General features: G+C 47.3%; 1 protein-coding gene across 4 annotated transcripts in view; it reads left to right on the top strand.

Annotated features, from left to right (window-relative positions):
• The window catches only part of LRSAM1 (leucine rich repeat and sterile alpha motif containing 1), a 189201-nt gene that overhangs the window by 21725 nt on the left and 146829 nt on the right, over window positions 1-20647 (top strand). For 3 of the 4 annotated variants that reach the window (XR_010182938.1, XR_010182939.1, XM_063936191.1), the window contains exons 2-7: window positions 1929-2032; window positions 7640-7696; window positions 7787-7831; window positions 9633-9710; window positions 9993-10061; window positions 12111-12195. Coding sequence is in view for 2 of the 4 variants with exons in the window: in XM_063936191.1 (XP_063792261.1) it covers window positions 1929-2032; window positions 7640-7696; window positions 7787-7831; window positions 9633-9710; window positions 9993-10061; window positions 12111-12195 (438 nt within the window). In the remaining 2 variants the exon portion in view is untranslated. The remainder of the gene's footprint in view (window positions 1-1928; window positions 2033-7639; window positions 7697-7786; window positions 7832-9632; window positions 9711-9992; window positions 10062-12110; window positions 12196-20647) is intronic. The other variant, XM_063936192.1, reaches the window with a different exon arrangement.

A 20647-nucleotide genomic window follows, 5' to 3' on the forward strand; every position in this document is an offset into this window, starting at 1 on the left:
TGAGGATGCTCTGGCCGTGTCTCCCCTATCTGTACCGGATTACCCTGACTGTCAGTGTGATGACGCTCTGGCCGTGTCTCCCTTATCTGTACCAGATTACCCCTGACTGTCAGTGTGAGGATGCTCTGGCCGTGTCTCCTCTATCTGTACTAGATTACCCCTGACTGTCAGTGTGAGGATGCTCTGGCAGTGTCTCCTCTATCTGTACCAGATTACCCTGACTGTCAGTGTGAAGATGCTCTGGCCGTGTCTCCTCTATCTGTACCAGATTACCCCTGACTGTCAGTGTGAGGATGCTCTGGCCGTGTCTCCTCTATCTGTACCTGATTACCCCTGACTGTCAGTGTGAGGATGCTCTGGCCGTGTCTCCTCTATCTGTACCTGATTACCCCTGACTGTCAGTGTGATGACGCTCTGTCCGTGTCTCCCTTATCTGTACCAGATTACCCCTGACTGTCAGTGTGAGGATGCTCTGGCCGTGTCTCCTCTATCTGTACCAGATTACCCCTGACTGTCAGTGTGAGGATGCTCTGGCCGTGTCTCCTCTATCTGTACCAGATTACCCCCGACTGTCAGTGTGAGGATGCTCTGGCCGTGTCTCCTCTATCTGTACTAGATTACCCCTGACTATCAGTGTGAGGATGCTCTGGCCGTGTCTCCTCTATCTGTACCAGATTACCCCTGACTGTCAGTGTGAGGATGCTCTGGCCGTGTCTCCTCTATCTGTACCAGATTACCCCCGACTGTCAGTGTGAGGATGCTCTGGCCGTGTCTCCTCTATCTGTACTAGATTACCCCTGACTATCAGTGTGAGGATGCTCTGGCCGTGTCTCCTCTATCTGTACCAGATTACCCCTGACTGTCAATGTGAGGATGATCTGGCCGTGTCTCCTCTATCTGTACTAGATTACCCCTGACTGTCAATGTGAGGATGATCTGGCTGTGTCTCCTCTATCTGTACTAGATTACCCCTGACTGTCAGTGTGAGGATGCTCTGGCCGTGTCTCCTCTATCTGTACCAGATTACCCCTGATTGTCAGTGTTAGGATGCTCTGGCCGTGTCTCCTCTATCTGTACCAGATTACCCCTGACTGTCAGTGTGAGGATGCTCTGGCCGTGTCTCCTCTATCTGTACTAGATTACCCCTGACTATCAGTGTGAGGATGCTCTGGCCGTGTCTCCCTTATCTGTACCAGATTACCCCTGACTGTCAGTGTGAGGATGCTCTGGCCGTGTCTCCTCTATCTGTACTAGATTACCCCTGACTATCCGTGTGAGGATGCTCTGGCCGTGTCTCCCTTATCTGTACTAGATTACCCCTGACTGTCAGTGTGAGGATGCTCTGGCCGTGTCTCCTCTATCTGTACCAGATTACCCCTGACTGTCAATGTGAGGATGATCTGGCCGTGTCTCCTCTATCTGTACTAGATTACCCCTGACTGTCAATGTGAGGATGATCTGGCTGTGTCTCCTCTATCTGTACTAGATTACCCCTGACTGTCAGTGTGAGGATGCTCTGGCCGTGTCTCCTCTATCTGTACCAGATTACCCCTGATTGTCAGTGTTAGGATGCTCTGGCCGTGTCTCCTCTATCTGTACCAGATTACCCCTGACTGTCAGTGTGAGGATGCTCTGGCCGTGTCTCCTCTATCTGTACCAGATTACCCCTGACTGTCAGTGTGAGGATGCTCTGGCCGTGTCTCCTCTATCTGTACCAGATTACCCCTGACTGTCAGTGTGAGGATGCTCTGGCCGTGTCTCCTCTATCTGTACCAGATTGTTCCTGGCTGTGTCTCCTCCTCTGCACGAGCTGTGTCCTTGCAGCGTGTGGCAGGGAGCGGTTGCTTAGCATATATGACTGTGTGACTTGATAGACCGGGCCTTCTCGAAGATCCAGCCCTACTTGACTGAGATGTCTTGTGTTGCAGCCAAACTGTGTTGCAGAGGAGCCTGGTGCGAGATGCCTCTCTTCTCTAGGAAGCCAAAGCAGAGCGGCGAGGCCAGAAAACGGCTGGAATATCAGATGTATCTGGTAAGAGGCGACTCTCCGGTTCCTTCTGTTATATTAGTAGTGGTGTAATAGTTGTAGAGGAGGGCACAGTATAGACACTGCTGATCCTGTGCCAGACGCTGACCTTTTATGACGTCTTGTTAAAGTGAAGATATCGTGCGGCATAGCAGACACAGGAATAATATAAATAATCTAATAGATGCTGATGCTGCAATTTATCCCATACAGACACAATTGTCAGAAACGCAAGCCCTAGTGGTTGTATCCCAGGTGCCTCCCAAGTGTGGTCAGATGAAGTGCTGTCACTGACAGGTATAAGGGGTCACGTACTGTACTAAGGCTATGTGGGAGATGTACTAAACTGGAGAGTGATAAAGTACCAGCCAATCAGCTCCTAACTGCCATGTTACTGGTTGTGTTTGAAAAACGCAGGAGCTGATTGGCTGGTCCTTTATCACTCGCCACTTTATCTCCATCCGAGGCTGCTAGGAAGCTTTTTATCAAAGTTCTAAGAGTCTCTGCGGCACAAGCTAACGATACAGGTAGAGTGTACTTATTGCTTTGTACACTCCTCTTCCTCATTTTCACCTAACGCTACAGGTAGAGTGTACTTATTGCTTTGTACACTCCTCTTCCTCATTTTCACCTAACGCTACAGGTAGAGTGTACTTATTGCTTTGTACACTCCTCTTCCTCATTTTCACCTAACGCTACAGGTAGAGTGTACTTATTGCTTTGTACACTCCTTTTCCTCATTTCCACCTAATGCTGCATGTAGAGTGTACTTATTGCTTTGTACTCTCGTCTTCCACATTTCCACCTAATGCTACAGGTAGAGTGTACTTATTGCTTTGTACACTCGTCTTCCTCATTTCCACCTAATGCTACAGGTAGAGTGTACTTATTGCTTTGCTTTGTACACTCGTCTTCCTCATTTTCACCTAACGCTACAGGTAGAGTGTACTTCTTGCTTTGCACACTCGTCTTCCTCATTTCCACCTAACGCTACAGGTAGAGTGTGTCAAAGTCGAAAAATATTGTAATGCATACATCATGTACTAACCACGCACACATGCCCGCTGCGCGTGCACTCAGTCCGCCGTGCGTGCACATATCCGCAATTTGCGTATGATCGCTCCCGCGATCCTGCGCGTGGTATGGGTATTTATGGCGGAGTTTGTGAGCGCATAGAGGGTTATCAGAACATTACATATTTAACCCAAATAGTGCACATTGTACACATAGCCACCCCGCACCACATCAGCAAGTATCAACAGTTTAAATGATTCCAGGACTAAGGGATTCACCTTTGCATGATAGGTAGGGACAGACTAAGGTTATAGGGTGATGTCTAGTATCCAGCTGTAGGGTATTTTAAGGGTAACATTCCGGTGTTGGTTAGAGGAAGATCGCATGTTCCTGCGTATAGTTATGTGCAGAAGTAGAATATAGATATAAACTGTATTTACTGTATATTATGTATGCGGCGGGAATCCAGAGGAGACCACCCACAAGAGCAGTTGAGAAAGACATCGCCCACCTTTTCAAATCAACCTATGACCTCTCCTGTAATGAAAGATGCATCTCTGTGTCCAATGAACAAAGGGATTACAGTAACCATTGTATTGTTTATGGAAGTTGTGTATAAAAAGCCTATTGCTGCCTGGCCGGTCAGAAGACTCTGAACGCTATCTACCTGATGAGCGGAGGACTGGTCCAGGTTGCGCAAGCGATTATTCTCACGTATGTACATTGACTGTAGCCATTATTCTGTTGTAGATTTATCTTGTTAGCCTTGTAGTGTATAATTTGTATTGTTATCCCCTTTCAAATAATCCACTGTGGCGTTAGAACCCAGCGGTTAACTACAAATCGTGTTGTGTCCTCTTTTCCCTGCTAAGGTTTAAAGTGTATTTAACTGTATAAGGTTTAAGAGTGTATTGATAAGGTGTGTACGCACTGCGGGTACTTTATAAGGTCAGCGCTGCGTAAGGTTTAAGGTATAACATCACTGCATTGCATTACTAATAAGGTTTAAAGTTTATCAAGAGTGTGTGCGCGCGCTGTGCGTACTTTGTACCCCCAGCGCGGCGTGTGTACGCTAAGTCCGTACAACGTACGGGACTCTGTACGCAAATAGCGTACAAAGTGCGTAGCGTGTATATTAAGTATAGCGGCCGCAGTGGCTCCATGGTAAAAGTGTGTTTAAAGGTATAGCTTTATGGTTTAAGATAATATCGACATTATCAAGTGTACTTATTGTTTTGCACACTCGTCTTCCTCATTTTCACCTAACGCTACAGGTAGAGTGTACTTATTGCTTTGTACACTCGTCTTCCTCATTTTCACCTAACGCTACAGGTAGAGTGTACTTATTGCTTTGTACACTCGTCTTCCTCATTTTCACCTAACGCTACAGGTAGAGTGTACTTATTGCTTTGTACACTCGTCTTCCTCATTTACACCTAACGCTGCAGGTAGAGTGTACTTATTGCTTTGTACACTCGTCTTCCTCATTTACACCTAATGCTGCAGGTAGAGTGTACTTATTGCTTTGTACACTCCTCTTCCTCATTTACACCTAACGCTACAGGTAGAGTGTACTTATTGCTTTGTACACTCGTCTTCCTCATTTACACCTAACACTGCAGGTAGAGTGTACTTATTGCTTTGTACTCTCGTCTTCCTCATTTACACCTAACACTGCAGGTAGAGTGTACTTATTGCTTTGTACTCTCGTCTTCCTCATTTACACCTAACGCTGCAGGTAGAGTGTACTTATTGCTTTGTACACTCGTCTTCCTTATTTCCACCTATGTACAGAATTCCTTTCCCTATGTACTGCACTATGGCAACCCCTTCCCATGCTGCTTTAGCGTACTGCTGTTACTGTCCTACACAGCTATTTATTACTGTTACTGAGATGCCCCCGGCGCCAGCCTCACTGTATGCTGTTGTGGCTGGGAGCCGGCCATTGCCACAACCTTAGTCTGTGCTTTCCATCTATAGTATTACAGCTCCAGTGCTTGGCATGACGGAGAGTATGGGACACAAACTGGCACTGTAAGTGTGTCGAGGTCCCAGACGGGCACTATAAGTGTGATGATGTCCCTGGCTGGCACTATAAGTGTGATGAGGTACCTGACTGGCACTATAAGTGTGATGAGGTACCAGGCTGGTATTATAAGTGTGATGAGGTACCAGGCTGGCACTATAAGTGTGATGAGGTCACAGGCTGGCACTGTAAGTGTGATGAGGTCACAGGCTGGCACTGTAAGTGTGATGAGGTCACAGGCTGGCACTGTAAGTGTGATGAGGTCCCTGGCTGGCACTGTAAGTGGGATGAGATCCCAGGCTAGCAGTATAATTGTGATAAGGTCCCAGGCTGGCATTACAAGTGTGATCAGGTCCCTGGCTAGCACTGTAAGTGTGATGAGGTACCAGGCTAGCACTATAAGTGTAATGAGGTCCCTGGCTGGCACTGTAAGTGTGATGAGGTACCTGGCTAGCACCATAAGTGTGATGAGGATCCTGGCTAGCACTATAAGTGTAATGAGGTCCCTGGCTGGCACTGTAAGTGTGATGAGGTCCCTGGCTGGCACTGTAAGTATGATGAGGTCCCAGGCTGGTATTATAAGTGTGATGAGGTCCCTGGCTAGCACTGTAAGTGTGATGAGGTCTCTGGCTGGCACTGTAAGTGTGATGAGGTCCCAGGCTGGTATTATAAGTGTGATGAGGTCCCTGGCTGGCACTGTAAGTGTGATGAGGTCCCTGGCTGGCACTGTAAGTGTGATGAGGTCCCTGGCTGGCACTGTAAGTGTGATGAGGTCCCTGGCTGGCACTGTAAGTGTGATGAGGTCCCTGGCTGGCACTGTAAGTGTGATGAGGTCCCTGGCTGGCACTGTAAGTGGGATGAGATCCCAGGCTAGCAGTATAAGTGTGATCAGGTCCCTGGCTAGCACTGTAAGTGTGATGAGGTACCAGGCTAGCACTGTAAGTGGGATGAGATCCCAGGCTAGCAGTATAATTGTGATAAGGTCCCAGGCTGGCATTACAAGTGTGATCAGGTCCCTGGCTAGCACTGTAAGTGTGATGAGGTACCAGGCTAGCACTGTAAGTGTTATGAGGTACCAGGCTAGCACTGTAAGTGTGATGAGGTCACGGGCTGGCACTGTAAATGTGATGAGGTACCAGGCTAGCACTGTAAGTGTGATGAGGTCCCTGGCTGGCATTGTAAGTGTGATCAGGTCCCTGGCTAGCACTGTAAGTGTGATGAGGTACCAGGCTAGCACTGTAAGTGTGATGAGGTACCAGGCTAGCACTGTAAGTGTGATGAGGTACCAGGCTGGCACTGTAAGAGGTATATTTACTAAGCTACAATTTTATAGAAGTTGAGATGTTGCCCGTAGCAACCAATCAGATTCTGCTTATCAGTTATCTAGCACTTTGTGGTGGGGATACGGTCGTTAGGTCGACAGTTATTAGGTCGACATGTACTAGGTCGACATGTCAAAAGGTCGACTGAGTTTTTCACTTTTTTTTCCATTTTTTGGAACTTTTTCATACTTAACATTCCACGTGGACTACGATTGGAACGGTAACCTGTGCAGAAAGCATGGCAAGCGAAGTGAGCCATGCGAGGGGACACGGTGCACTAATTGGGGTTCCCCGTCACTTTACGGAGAAAACGACACCAAAAAAAGTCCAAAAACCCATGTCTACATTTTGACCTGTCGACTTAGTACATGTCGACCTATTCCCCGTCGACCTAATGCATGTCGGCCTTCCATGGTCGACCTAATGACTGTCGACCTAAGTTGAGTCGACCCAACGACCCATACCCTGCTAGTGAGCCGGGATATCATTTTGATGAGTACACATGCTGATGATGTCAGTGTGATGAGACATCGGCCAGCAATGCAAGTTTGATGGTGTTTAGAGTGTTGGGATAATTATATGCTGATCGTTATGACAGGTGGTGAAACGCGTCGCAGTATATCACCACACCCCTAAAGTGTATCTGCACGACTCACAAATTGTTATGAAGCTGCTGAATCATAGCTTTTAGATAACAATGTACTGCCCTTTCTCGAGTGACCCAAAGTGGCCTCATGTGTCACCCAGGATGGGTCCAGCCAGAAACAATCTCTCTCAGGGAAATAGCATGGACTTGGGCCAGCATTACTCTTCAGACTGAAGCTCAGATCTAATGAAGCCCCTACGGACATACTTATGTTTGGAGCGCGTTGAGCAATGTAGCTACATGTGTAGGCCAAAGCCTGGCTGGCCTGTTCTCCTGTATGTCGAGGAGTCTCCTGAATTCGGCGGAGCTCTCCTGGACTCCCATGAGTGTAGGCCAGCCTCCCACATCTGTCCAGAAAGTGGGCAGTCCAGGGGCTCAATGACACCATTTGCAGTGAATTGCTTCTCCTAGGCGTCTCGCTTGGCTGTGCATATCCACAAATCATGGCCTCATTCCCAGCGGGTGAAAATCCACCAATTGCTCCTCTGCTTGGGTGTATGACCACGATCTCCAGGAGCTATGTGCTACAGAGGGTGCACTGTTGGTTTTTACCGTTTTGCAGAGGAACACTTATCAAATGCACCGTTCCTTTTCTCTGTTTCCAGGCCAAGGAAGCCGGAGCAGATGATATACTGGACATCTCAAAATGTGACTTATCAGAGGTAACGGAGTCTCTGTATGTATGTGCAGTGTGTAGCCATAACGCTGATATTGTATCCTCAGCATACTGACTTCCCATTGTCTGATTCCAGGCCCCCGATGCTGCGTTCTCCACCTGTCGGGTCTTGCAGAAGAAGGTCAGTATTACGGAGATTGTACGTCTTTACCCAATGCTGATGATATTTTGTGGCTGTTTCTCCATCTCTATAACCACTGCCTGCAAGAACAGATGTGCAATTTTATGTTCTGTTTTGTGACATGCATAATACATCTACCCCACTGAGAGTTATATAGTGGGAGGAGCAGGGTTCCCAGCAGCACAGAGTATATCAGGAGATGAGTGATGTGTCAGTGAGGACAGGGCTGCATGTGACAGGGGCAGTGACATGATATGAGGAGGGGAATAGAGGCAGCAGGAAGCCACAGACTGAGAGTTATAAAGTGGGAGGAGCAGGGTCCCCAGCAGCACAGAGTATATCAGGAGATGAGTGATGTGTCAGTGAGGACAGGGCTGCATGTGACAGGGGCAGTGACATGATATGAGGAGGGGAATGGAGGCAGCAGGAAGCCACAGACTGATAGTTATATAGTGGGAGGAGCAGGGTCCCCAGCAGCACAGAGTATATCAGGAGATGAGTGAGGTGTCAGTGAGGACAGGGCTGCATGTGACAGGGGCAGTCACATGGTGCGAGGAAGGGAATGGAGGCAGCAGGAAGCCACAGACTGAGAGTTATATAGTGGGAGGAGCAGGGTCTCCAGCAGCACAGAGTATATCAGGAGATGAGTGATGTGTCAGTGAGGACAGGGCTGCATGTGACAGGGGCAGTGACATGATGTGAGGAGGGGAATAGAGGCAGCAGGAAGCCACAGACTGAGAGTTATAAAGTGGGAGGAGCAGGGTCCCCAGCAGCACAGAGTATATCAGGAGATGAGTGATGTGTCAGTGAGGACAGGGCTGCATGTGACAGGGGCAGTGACATGATATGAGGAGGGGAATGGAGGCAGCAGGAGGCCACAGACTGATAGTTATATAGTGGGAGGAGCAGGGTCCCCAGCAGCACAGAGTATATCAGGAGATGAGTGAGGTGTCAGTGAGGACAGGGCTGCATGTGACAGGGGCAGTCACATGATGTGAGGAGGGGAATGAAGGTAGAAGGAAGTTACAGACTGATTATACAGTGGGTGGAGCAGGGTCCCCCAAAAGCACAGCCTAGTGTCCTGGTATAGGAAGACTGTGGTTTTAGACTCTCCTATGTATCAGGTAAAGTTCACACATCTAACTTGTTTATGACTTATAGCAGTTGTATGTTCCCATTATCTGCTGTTTGTTCTCTTCCGCAATGATTCATTTCAAGTTCAGTGTTTCCTGTTTGTAAATACCGAGAGAGAATAAAATTTTGATTTAATGGAAATAATTTGTGACAAGCAGCAGGTTTTTTTTTCTTTTTTTTAATTGTTCTAGATAAATGGGGGAAGCATTGTCTATAGTAGCACATATCATTGTTACCTCAGTAATTTAATTCTAAAACAGTGACTATATACAGTATGTGGGACAGACTCCCACAGATATGACATCAAGAAGTGAACAACTTCTGGATGATATTCTGAATAAACAGACCTGTTCAGATTCTGAAGAATAAGATATCCAGGTATTTTATCATGATTTACAGTGATAACACACACAACATACAAATTGCTTTGTAAAAGTCTTGATCAGTTTAAAAATGACATTATTTTTCTAACAATCATTTGTAAAGTAAAGTCTACATTAAAATGTACAGGTGCTTTCCTTCAGATATTCTCTAGTTTCATTTGATTACTCGTGTCTGTGCTATTATATTGTTGGAATTGGGCTTCCACAGCAAAGGATTCTGGGAAGACAGATACAGCGTTGCTTACGTCCATATCCGTTTATATCTGAACGATCTGTCTTTGCAGGTGCTGATTCTTCATAGTAATTATTTAACTCAGCTGGTCCCTAAGTCCTGCCACATGCTAGACTTGTCCACGTTAAAGGTAAATGACGATTTTTATATTTCCGAATCCCTGCGCAATCTATGGGGTGGGATTCACTTTAGCGCAATGACCACAAAGCAACGAATACACCTCACTGATAGTAACGTCACCTATAGAGGTGCGCAGGAAATTTAGCGCTGTTTGTCTGCCGTAGTAAACGCTAATGCACGCATCCAAACATGTTGTCGGCACTTTGCAATATTCAATAAATAGTATACAAAGTTAATTATTACACAGTCTATGTAAATTAGTAATAAAATATAAATGTGTGTTTTTGCTTAGGTTCTTGACCTCCATGACAACCAGATTACATCACTTCCTGCTGACATTGGTCAGCTGACATCATTACGGGTAAAGTGAGCAGACACCTGTATTTTGCATTGGGCCGTGGAATGCTGGGTTGTTGGGGCACCTGTAGACCCTGACCTTTTGTTAAACATATTGAACTTCATAACATTGGAAAAAATGTATACAGATGGAGCAGAATTGTTTGCAGTTAATGTGCACCATAATTAAGGATTGCATGGTGATTCATGGAGTGTAAGTTCTTGTTTACTAACAGCAGGGGGCAGTATTGCTGTTGCTTTTTATACTTGTTATTTATTAACAGTTTCTTATATAGCACAGCATATTCCGTTGTACTTTACAATTGGAACAACAGTAATAGCAGACAGAGGTAAGAAGGCATACTTCATAACACATTTAGCAACAGTGTTTTGAGCAAGTTTATCAAATGAATTAACGGTAGCTTTCTGGTGTAAATAAAGACCTTACAAAGCCTGTTTGTAAAAGTTCTTCTTGTCTGCAGTAGGATTCATATTAAAACTCCACTTTCCGTAATGCCGGCTCTTATTACTGTCCGGTTGCCGCTTTTCTCTGTAATATAGTTAACACTTGGTTCCATATTGCATTCTACACATTATGGCAATAGATTACTATTCATTGTATTCATTTAAAGAAACTGTTTATTGATCACTCAATAATTTTACAGAACATTCAATGAAACGGCTTATTGATCCCTCAATAGTTTTACAGAACATTCAGTGAAACGGTTTATTGATCACTCAGTAGTTTTACAGAACATTCAATGAAACGGTTTATTGATCCCTCAATAGTTTTACAGAACATTCAGTGAAACGGTTTATTGATCACTCAGTAGTTTTACAGAACATTCAATGAAACGGTTTATTGATCACTCAATAGTTTGACAGAACATTCAATGAAACGGTTTATTGATTACTCAATAGTTTGACAGAACATTCACTGAAACGGTTTATTGATCACTCAATAGTTTGACAGAACATTCAATGAAACGGTTTATTGATCACTCAATCATTTTACAGGACGTACAATGAAACTGTTTATTGATCACATCAGAACGTACAATTTAAAAAAGCAACAGTCACATAGTTAGATGCTATTCTGCTATGGCTAATCTTATGTGGGGAATAGTGATAATGTTCTTATTATGCTTTATTTATATGGTGCCACAAGGGGTTCACAGACCTTACAGCGTACAGTAACAGCATGAACAAAACAGAAAAAAGAGACTTACAGTACATAACATTGCAGAGCAAGGACTGCAAGGGGTGGTCTTCTGTATGCCGGCGGTCGGGCTCCCGGCGCTCAGTATACCGGCGCCGGGAGCCCGACAGCCGGCATACCGACACTTATTTTCCCTCGTGGGGGTCCACGACCCCCATAGAGGGAGAATAAAATTGTGTGGCGCGCATAGCGCGCCACCGTGCCTGTAGCGTGGCGAGCGCAGCGAGCCCGCAAGGGGCTCATTTGCGCTCGCCACACTGTCGGTAAGCCGGCGGTCGGCCTCCCGGCGCCGGTATGCTGGTCGCCGGGAGCCCGACCGCCGGCCAGCCGTAGTGAACCCACTGCAAGCAGGGGCGTTTAATAGAGGAGGGGGCCCGTGTACAGACTCTCCGCTTCACAGCACGGTAGACTCTGGCATTGCACCAAAGTCTACTGTGCGTGCGCAGGTCTCCGGAAGAGTGTCGTCCACCATGTGCCGGAGACTAATTCCCTACTGCGCATGTGCGGTGGCCATTTTGCCGGTGATATTTTTATTTACCACAGCTGCAGCTCCGATGTGGGACTCCGGAAAGGTAAGCAATAAAATATAGGTGCAGTGTGGGCCCCCTGGACCCAGGGGCCCGTGTTCACCTCACACATTGCACCCATTATAGAAATGCCAGTAACTGCAAGCTTTATAAACATTGTCGCATTAGCATAGTGCCCAGATGAGCAGCGCCGGCTGAACCCAAGGGTTGGGTGCCGCTCTCGGCAGCGCGGAGGAGATCATGGTATAAATGCGGGAAGGAACAGCACGAGAGAAGAGGGCCCTGCTCATGAGAACTTACAATCTAATCTCCGGTTTCTCTCTCACAGGTCCTAAATGTAGAACGCAACGTCATTCGTTCTCTCCCTGACTCCATAGGGGACTTGGTCCAACTTCAGACCCTTAATGTTAAAGGCAAGTGTCTATTTCTGTATTAGGCTTACACTACACACTGGTGTGATATAGCATGTTATTTTTTTGCATGTACTGTAATAATTAGAACTTTTTGCCCTAAATGCCTGTATTTTTTGAGAAGTTCAGATTATTTCTAATAAATATTTAAAATGCCAGCGTTAATATATGCTGCGGACGCATGGCGCATCTTATTACCATATACGATAAAAGTGTGCTGTACGTCGCAAACACTACATCCCTTAAGAGAAAGCAAGCACTCACACACAGTGTAGATTGAGGTCCATCGCTCAGAGATGTATATTTTTTATATTAAAAGGGTATGCATACAATATAACACATGTACAGTATATATATGGTTACAGTGTTACAATTAACACAAGAAGCAGTTGTAGTTACATAAGGATCATTTACAGCCAGCATACTTCACCCTGTCCCTCAATGCACAGTCCGCTCCATCTTTGAATCTGCCCCAACAGCAACAAAAACAAACACCAAACAGAACTTCTTGGGTGAGGGGAAATACCTATATACTGTGTATTGGGGGAAGTACATGTCTGGGACTGAGTCTTCTGTTATTGGTCCAGGGGAGGGAAATCTCTCATTCATGATGTGTTATTGGTCAGTTCATATGCAAGCAACGTCCAGCCTTGAAGAGGGGTTAGCCTCTGGTTTTTCAGAACGTTCTTTGTTCATTTTAGAATTGTGGCTTCATATTCCTACATTTAATCATAACTTATCGTTGCAATGTGCTACAATCTACACACTGCTATCAAATGAACACACGCATTCCCCTGATCATTTTGACACCAAGCATGACATGTTTATCTTGTTCCGTTCCAATAATACATATATATCTGATGTTATAACTCTCTTATATAAATACATTATGATGTCTGGTGCTTGACATGTTTAATTTATGTGTTGTATGAAATATGTGTTGAATATATCTTTACGGCTTGTCTGTGCGAATGCTACCGTATGTATCGGCTGTGCACTCTGTGTGTATGCACACGCACAGCGACCCATCTGTTTGGAGTTTGTATTTGATGTGTATGTAATATTTTTGACTTCGACATTTTCCTTATGTGGAAAATGTAGGCTGTTGACAAAAACATCCGTTCCAGATGATTTGAGTCTATGGGGCAGATGTATTAACCTGGAGAAGGCATCAGGAAGTGATAAACCAGTGATAAGTGCAAGGTGATAAACGCACCAGCCAATCACATCCTAACTGTCAATTTGCATATTGGAGCTGATTGGCTGGTGCGTTTATCACCTTGCACTTATCACTGGTTTATCACTTCCTTATGCTTTCTCCAGGATAAGACATCTTCCCCTATGCCACTCTACTGTGCCTATAAATGCCTGATTTTTAACTCAACAACAGACATTTTCCACTTAAGGATAAAAATAGGGATTTAAGGCAAAATCCTCAGTAATTATGCGTTGTTTTTATGTGCAAATTTTGTGTGCGTGTGTTCTTTGTGTTTGTGGAAGCTCCTATGTAACCGCTGTGCGTTTACAATGTGCTCTCATTGGCTGAATTGTGAGTTATTAAATTACCGCTTATTCATTGCGCTGAAAATGGAATCATTCAAAAATATGGCGTTAAATGCTCGTAAAAAATAAATGATCATCTACGTACGGTGTCATTTTGTATAATAATTATTCTCTTCAGATACGTTTATATTAGCTTTATAGGAGTTACGCTGGACATCCATCAGTTTAACCAATCCATCATCCGCCAATCAAAAACGCAGATCAGCGGCCATCGACGATCGACTAGGAATTCTGCATGTTCTAAATCCCAGATTTTCCGATCCTGATCATTTTTGGTTTTTATTGGCAAATTGGGGGAATCCAACATGTGGGCTATCCCCAGTACCCTAATGTCAGGAGATTGGGGGATTTGCCCCAAACTGTTGCTGATGTATGGGGCCTATTAGAAAAGCAGAATATTAGTAGCAGTGGGCAGGACACTAGCAATCCCAACGGAGCTCTGCGCAATATAAACTTTCATGAATACACAAATAATATATGTTGTGTTCTCAAAGGCCCTCATACATCAGGGACGGATTGAACAACATGCAGATTTTCCCAGATTCCCCGAAGGAAGGCCGATCATCGATGGCCGCCAATGGCCGTTTCTGATCTGCATATCGGATCGGGGAATCGGTACCCTGATATGTGGCCCATATTATACTGCATTATATCAGCAACTGCTCTGAATACTTATTAACCACTTGCCTGGCATGGTGGCATCAGATGTGACCATGCCTGCAAGTGCTCTATCTGACCTGGTGGCACAGGATGCGACCAATCAGATAGAGAGTTTTAGCAGTGGCGGGGAAGAGAAACTTCCCTCCGCTGCTGCTGTCAGAGGGACCGGAAGGTCCCTCTGCCTCCCCGCACTCTCCCCCTGTGTCTGCCGTGCTGCCGATCCCTCCCCTCCAGCGGCTGCAGACAATGGCAGCCGCTGTGGAGTGTAAATGAACACACCCAAGCCACTCCCAGACCCCCCCCCCCCCCCCCCCCCCCTGTATACCGCACGTCACTGCTGCAGGCTGTCCCGGCTTTCAAAATGAAAGCCACGATGTTTCCGATGGTCCCGATGTTCCTGATCGATGTTTCGATGTTTGAAGGAAAAAAAATGTTACAAATAAAAATAATTTCTCTTACGTCCTAGAGGATGCTTGGGGACTCTGTAAGGACCATGGGGTATAGACGGGCAGGAGACATGGGCACTATAAAGAACTTTAGAATGGGTGTGCACTGGCTCCTCCCTCTATGCCCCTCCTCCAGACCTCAGTTAGATCTTGTGCCCAGAGGAGACTGGGTGCATTACAGGGAGCTCTCCTGAGTTTCTCTGAAAAAGACTTTTGTTAGGTTTTGTACTTTCAGGGAGCACTGCTGGCAACAGGCTCCCTGCATCGTGGGACTGAGGAGAGAGAAGCAGACCTACTTAAGTGATAGGCTCTGCTTCTTAGGCTACTGGACACCATTAGCTCCAGAGGGAGTCGGAACGCAGGTCTCCCCTCGCCGTTCGTCCCAGAGCCACGCCGCCGTCCTCCTCACAGAGCCGGAAGATAGAAGCCGGGTGAGTATAAGAAGAAAGAAGACTTCTTAGGCAGCAGAAGACGTCAGATCTTCCCTGAGGTAAGCGCGCAGCGGTAAGGCTGCGCGCCATTGCTCCCACACACAACACACACTGCAGGCACTGATGGGTGCAGGGCGCAGGGGGGGCGCCCTGGGCAGCAATAAAAACCTCTCAATCTGGCATTTATAAGTTTATGGGCTCGTTTTTATACTTTGAGCGGGACCGAAGCCTGCCGCTGGAGGGGGCGGAGCTTGGTCCCTCAGCACTAACCAGCGTCATTTTCTCCACAGAGATCTGCAGAGAAGCTGGCTCCCCGGTCTCTCCCCTGCTGAACACGGTGACACAGGGCTGAAAAGAAGGGGGGGGGGGGGGCACTTGTAAGGCGCAGTGAGTGTATTACACAGTAAATTATATATATAAAAGCGCTATATCTGGGAAATTGTTTCCAGTGTCAGTTGGCGCTGGGTGTGTGCTGGCAAACTCTCTCTCTCTCTAAAGGGCCTTTTTGGGGAACTGTCTCCTTATAACTATATCCCTGTGTGTGTGGGGGTTTCGGTACGAGTGTGTCGGCATGTCTGATGCGGAAGGCTCAGCTAAAGAGGAGGTGGAGCAGATGATTGTGGTGTCTCCGTCGGCAACGCCGACTCATGATTGGATGGACATGTGGAATGTTTTAAATGCAAATGTGACCTTATTACATAAAAGACTGGACAAAGCAGAGTCCAGGGAAAAAGCAGGGAGTCAATCCACGGCTTCGACTGGGTCTCAGGGCCCTTCTGGGTCTCAAAAACGTCCCCTATCACAAATAGCAGACACTGATACCGACACGGATTCTGACTCCAGTGTCGACTACGATGATGCGAGGTTACACTCAAGGGTGGCCAAAAGTATTCATTATATGATTATTGCAATAAAAGATGTTTTGCATATCACAGATGGGTGGTATTCATGTGACCGCCGGTCAGCTGACCGACAGTCACATGACCTTCTCCACCAGACCGACGGGTCACTATCCCGACGGTCGGCATGCCGACCAACAGGGACTATTTCCACTCGTGGGTGTCCACGACACCCATAGAGTGGGAATAGAACCCGTGGCGACCGCAGGTCGCCACCGAGCCCGCAGCGTGGTGAGCGCAGCGAGCACGCAAGGGGCTTGCTGCACTCGCCTCTCCCCGCCGGGATCCCGGCGTCGGTATGCTGCCAGGATCCCGGCGTCTGTAAGCTGACCGGCGGTCAGGAGACCGCCGGTCAGCAGTACTACACCCTCACAGATGGACCCCTCTGTCCCTGACACGAGGGTGCACATGTATAAGGAAAAGAAACCTGAGGTTACCTTTCCCCCATCTCATGAGCTGAACGAGTTATTTGAAAAAGCTTGGGAAACTCCAGATAAAAAACTGCAGATTCCCAAAAGGATTCTTATGGCGTATCCTTTCCCTGCACAGGACAGGGTACGTTGGGAATCCTCACCCAGGGTGGACAAGGCTTTAACGCGCCTGTCCAAGAAGGTGGCGCTACCGTCTCCGGACACGGCAGCCCTCAAGGATCATGCTGATCGCAGACAGGAAACTACTTTAAAATCTATTTATGCGCATACGGGTGCTTTACTCAGACCGGCAATAGCATCGGCATGGGTGTGTAGTGCGTTTGCATCTTGGACAGATACCTTGTCAGCTGACCTTGATACCCTAGACAGGGATACCATTTTATTGACCTTAGGTCACATTAAAGATGCAGTCTTATATATGAGGGACGCTCAAAGAGACGTTGGGCTGCTAGGTTCGAGAGCCAACGCCATGGCGATTTCTGCTAGGCGAGCCCTGTGGACCCGCCAATGGACGGGTGATGCAGACTCAAAGAAGCATATGGAGGTTTTACCTTACAAGGGTGAGGTTTTATTTGGGGAAGGTCTCGCGGACCTGGTTTCCACAGCTACCGCGGGTAAATCTACTTTTTTGCCTTTTGTTCCCCCACAGCAAAAGAAAACTCCACAATATCAGTTACAGTCCTTTCGGTCGCATAAGTCCAGAAGAGGTCGGGGCTCATCCTTCCTCACCAGCGGTAAGGGTAGAGGGAAAAGAACGCCTGCTTCGGCTAGTTCCCAGGAGCAGAAGTCCTCCCCGGCTTCTACCGCATGACGCTGGGGCTCCACTGAGGGAGTCCGCACCGGTGGGGGCACGTCTTCGACTCTTCAGCCAGGTCTGGGTTCTGTCAGACGTGGATCCTTGGGCGATGGATATTGTATCCCAAGGCTACAAACTGGAATTCGAAGAGGTGCCCCCTCGCCGATTTTTCAAGTCGGCCTTGCCAGCTTCTCCCCCAGAGAGGGAAGTAGTGTTAGCTGCAATTCAAAAGCTGTGTCAACAGCAAGTGATTGTCAAGGTTCCCCTAGTCCAACAGGGGAAAGGGTACTATTCAACCCTGTTCGTGGTTCCGAAGCCGGATGGTTCGGTCAGACCTATTTTAAATCTAAAATCCCTAAACCTGTACTTGAAAAAGTTCAAATTCAAGATGGAATCGCTCCGGGCTGTGATCTCCAGTCTGGAAGGGGGGGGGATTTTATGGTGTCACTCGACATAAAGGATGCATACCTTCATGTCCCCATATATCCTCCTCATCAGGAGTACCTGAGATTCGCTGTACAGGATTGTCATTACCAGTTTCAGACGTTGCCGTTTGGGCTTTCCACGGCCCCGAGGATTTTCACCAAGGTGATGGCGGAGATGATGGTGCTCCTGCGCAGGCAGGGAGTCACAATTATCCCATACTTGGACGATCTCCTGATAAAAGCGAGATCGAGAGATCAATTGCAGAAGAGCGTGTCGCTCTCCCGGAGAGTGCTACAACAACACGGTTGGATTCTCAATCTGCCAAAGTCACAATTGATTCCAACGACTCGACTATCATTCCTAGGCATGATTCTGGACACTGAACAGAAGAGGGTTTTTCTCCCGATGGAAAAAGCCCGGGACCTCCAGAACATGGTCAGAGACCTGCTAAAACCAAAAAGAGTGTCTGTTCATCAATGCACTCGAGTTCTGGGGAAAATGGTGGCAGCCTACGAGGCCATCCCCTTCGGCAAGTTTCATGCAAGGACGTTTCAGTGGGACCTCCTGGGCAAGTGGTCCGGGTCCCATCTACAAATACATCAGAAGATAAGCCTGTCCCCCAGGGCCAGGGTGTCTCTCCTGTGGTGGCTGCAAAGTGCTCACCTTCTAGAGGGTCGCAGGTTCGGCATTCAAGACTGGGTTCTGGTGACCATGGACGCGAGCCTCCGAGGATGGGGAGCAGTCACACAAGGAAGAAATTTTCAGGGGCTATGGTCAAGCCAGGAGGCTTGTCTACACATCAACGTACTGGAATTGAGGGCCATATACAACGGCCTACGACAAGCGGAGAATCTTCTTCACGACCTACCGGTTCTGATTCAATCAGACAACGTCACAGCCGTGGCTCATGTAAACCGCCAAGGCGGGACAAGGAGCAGAGTGGCAATGGCGGAAGCCACCAGGATTCTTCGCTGGGCGGAAAATCACGTTAGTGCTCTGTCAGCGGTCTTCATTCCGGGGGTGGACAACTGGGAAGCAGACTTCCTCAGCAGACACGATCTCCATCCAGGAGAATGGGGACTTCATCAAGAAGTTTTTACAGATATAACAAGTCTTTGGGGAATTCCTCACATAGATATGATGGCGTCACGCCTCAACAAGAAGCTTCGGAGGTATTGTGCCAGGTCAAGGGACCCTCAGGCAGTAGCGGTGGACGCCCTGGTGACACCATGGGTGTTTCAGTCGGTCTATGTATTCCCCCCTCTTCCTCTCATCTCAAATATTGAGAATGATAAGACAGAAAAAGAGTCCAAACAATACTCATTGTTCCAGATTGGCCTCGAAGGGCCTGGTATTCAGATCTTCAGGAGATGCTCACAGAAGATCCGTGGCCTCTTCCTCTCAGGGAGGACCTGTTGCAACAGGGGCCCTGCATGTTCCAAGACTTACCGCGGTTACGTTTGACAGCATGACGGTTGAACACCAAATCCTAGCTGGGAAAGGTATTCCGGAGGAAGTCATCCCTACTCTGATAAAGGCTAGGAAGGAGGTGACGGCGAAACATTATCACCGTATCTGGAGGAAGTATGTATCTTGGTGTGAAGCCAAGAATGCTCCTACGGAAGATTTCCATCTGGGCCGTTTTCTCCACTTTCTACAGACAGGAGTGGATATGGGCCTAAAATTAGGCTCCATTAAGGTACAGATTTCGGCCCTGTCGATTTTCTTTCAGAAGGAATTGGTTTCTCTCCCGGAAGTCCAGACTTTTGTAAAGGGAGTGCTGCACATCCAGCCTCCTTTTGTGCCCCCAGTGGCACCATGGGACCTTAACGTGGTGTTATGGTTCCTGAAGTCTCACTGGTTTGAACCTCTTCAAACGGTTGAATTCAAATTTCTCACTTGGAAGGTGGCCATGTTGTTGGCCTTGGCATCTGCAAGGCGGGTGTCCGAATTGGCGGCCTTGCCTCACAAGAGCCCCTATTTGATTTTCCATGTGGATAGAGCAGAGTTGAGGACTCGTCCTCAATTTTTGCCTAAGGTGGTTTCTTCATTTCATATGAACCAACCTATTGTGGTGCCTGTGGCTACGGGCGACTTGGAGGATTCCAAGTCCCTGGATGTAGTCAGGGCCTTAAAAATCTATGTAGCCAGGACGGCTCGGGTTAGGAAAACAGAAGCACTGTTTGTCCTGTATGCAGCCAACAAGGTTAGCACTCCTGCTTTGAAGCAGACTATTGCTCGCTGGATCTGTAACACGATTCAGCAGGCTCATTCTACGGCAGGATTGCCGTTACCAAATTCGGTAAAGGCCCATTCCACTAGGAAGGTGGGCTCTTCTTGGGCGGCTGCCCGAGGCGTCTCGGCTTTACAGCTTTGCCGAGCAGCTAGCTGGTCGGGTTCAAACACTTTTGCAAAGTTCTATAAGTTTGATACCCTGGCTAATGAGGACCTTGCGTTTGCTCAGTCGGTGCTGCAGAGTCGTCCGCACTCTCCCGCCCGGTCTGGAGCTTTGGTATAAACCCCATGGTCCTTACGGAGTCCCCAGCATCTTCTAGGACGTAAGAGAAAATAAGATTTTAAACCTACCGGTAAATCTTTTTCTTCTAGTCCGTAGAGGATGCTGGGCGCCCGTCCCTGTGCGGACAAAATCTGCAAGGCTTGTATATACACTGCTCAAAAAAATAAAGGGAACACTAAAATAACACATCCTAGATCTGAATGAATGAAATGTTCTTATTAAATACTTTGTTCTTTACATAGTTGAATGTGCTGACAGCAAAATCACACAAAAATGATCAATGGA

This window comes from Pseudophryne corroboree, chromosome 8 (genome assembly GCF_028390025.1).
Source record: "Pseudophryne corroboree isolate aPseCor3 chromosome 8, aPseCor3.hap2, whole genome shotgun sequence".
In the NCBI taxonomy this organism is placed as follows: domain Eukaryota; kingdom Metazoa; phylum Chordata; class Amphibia; order Anura; family Myobatrachidae; genus Pseudophryne; species Pseudophryne corroboree.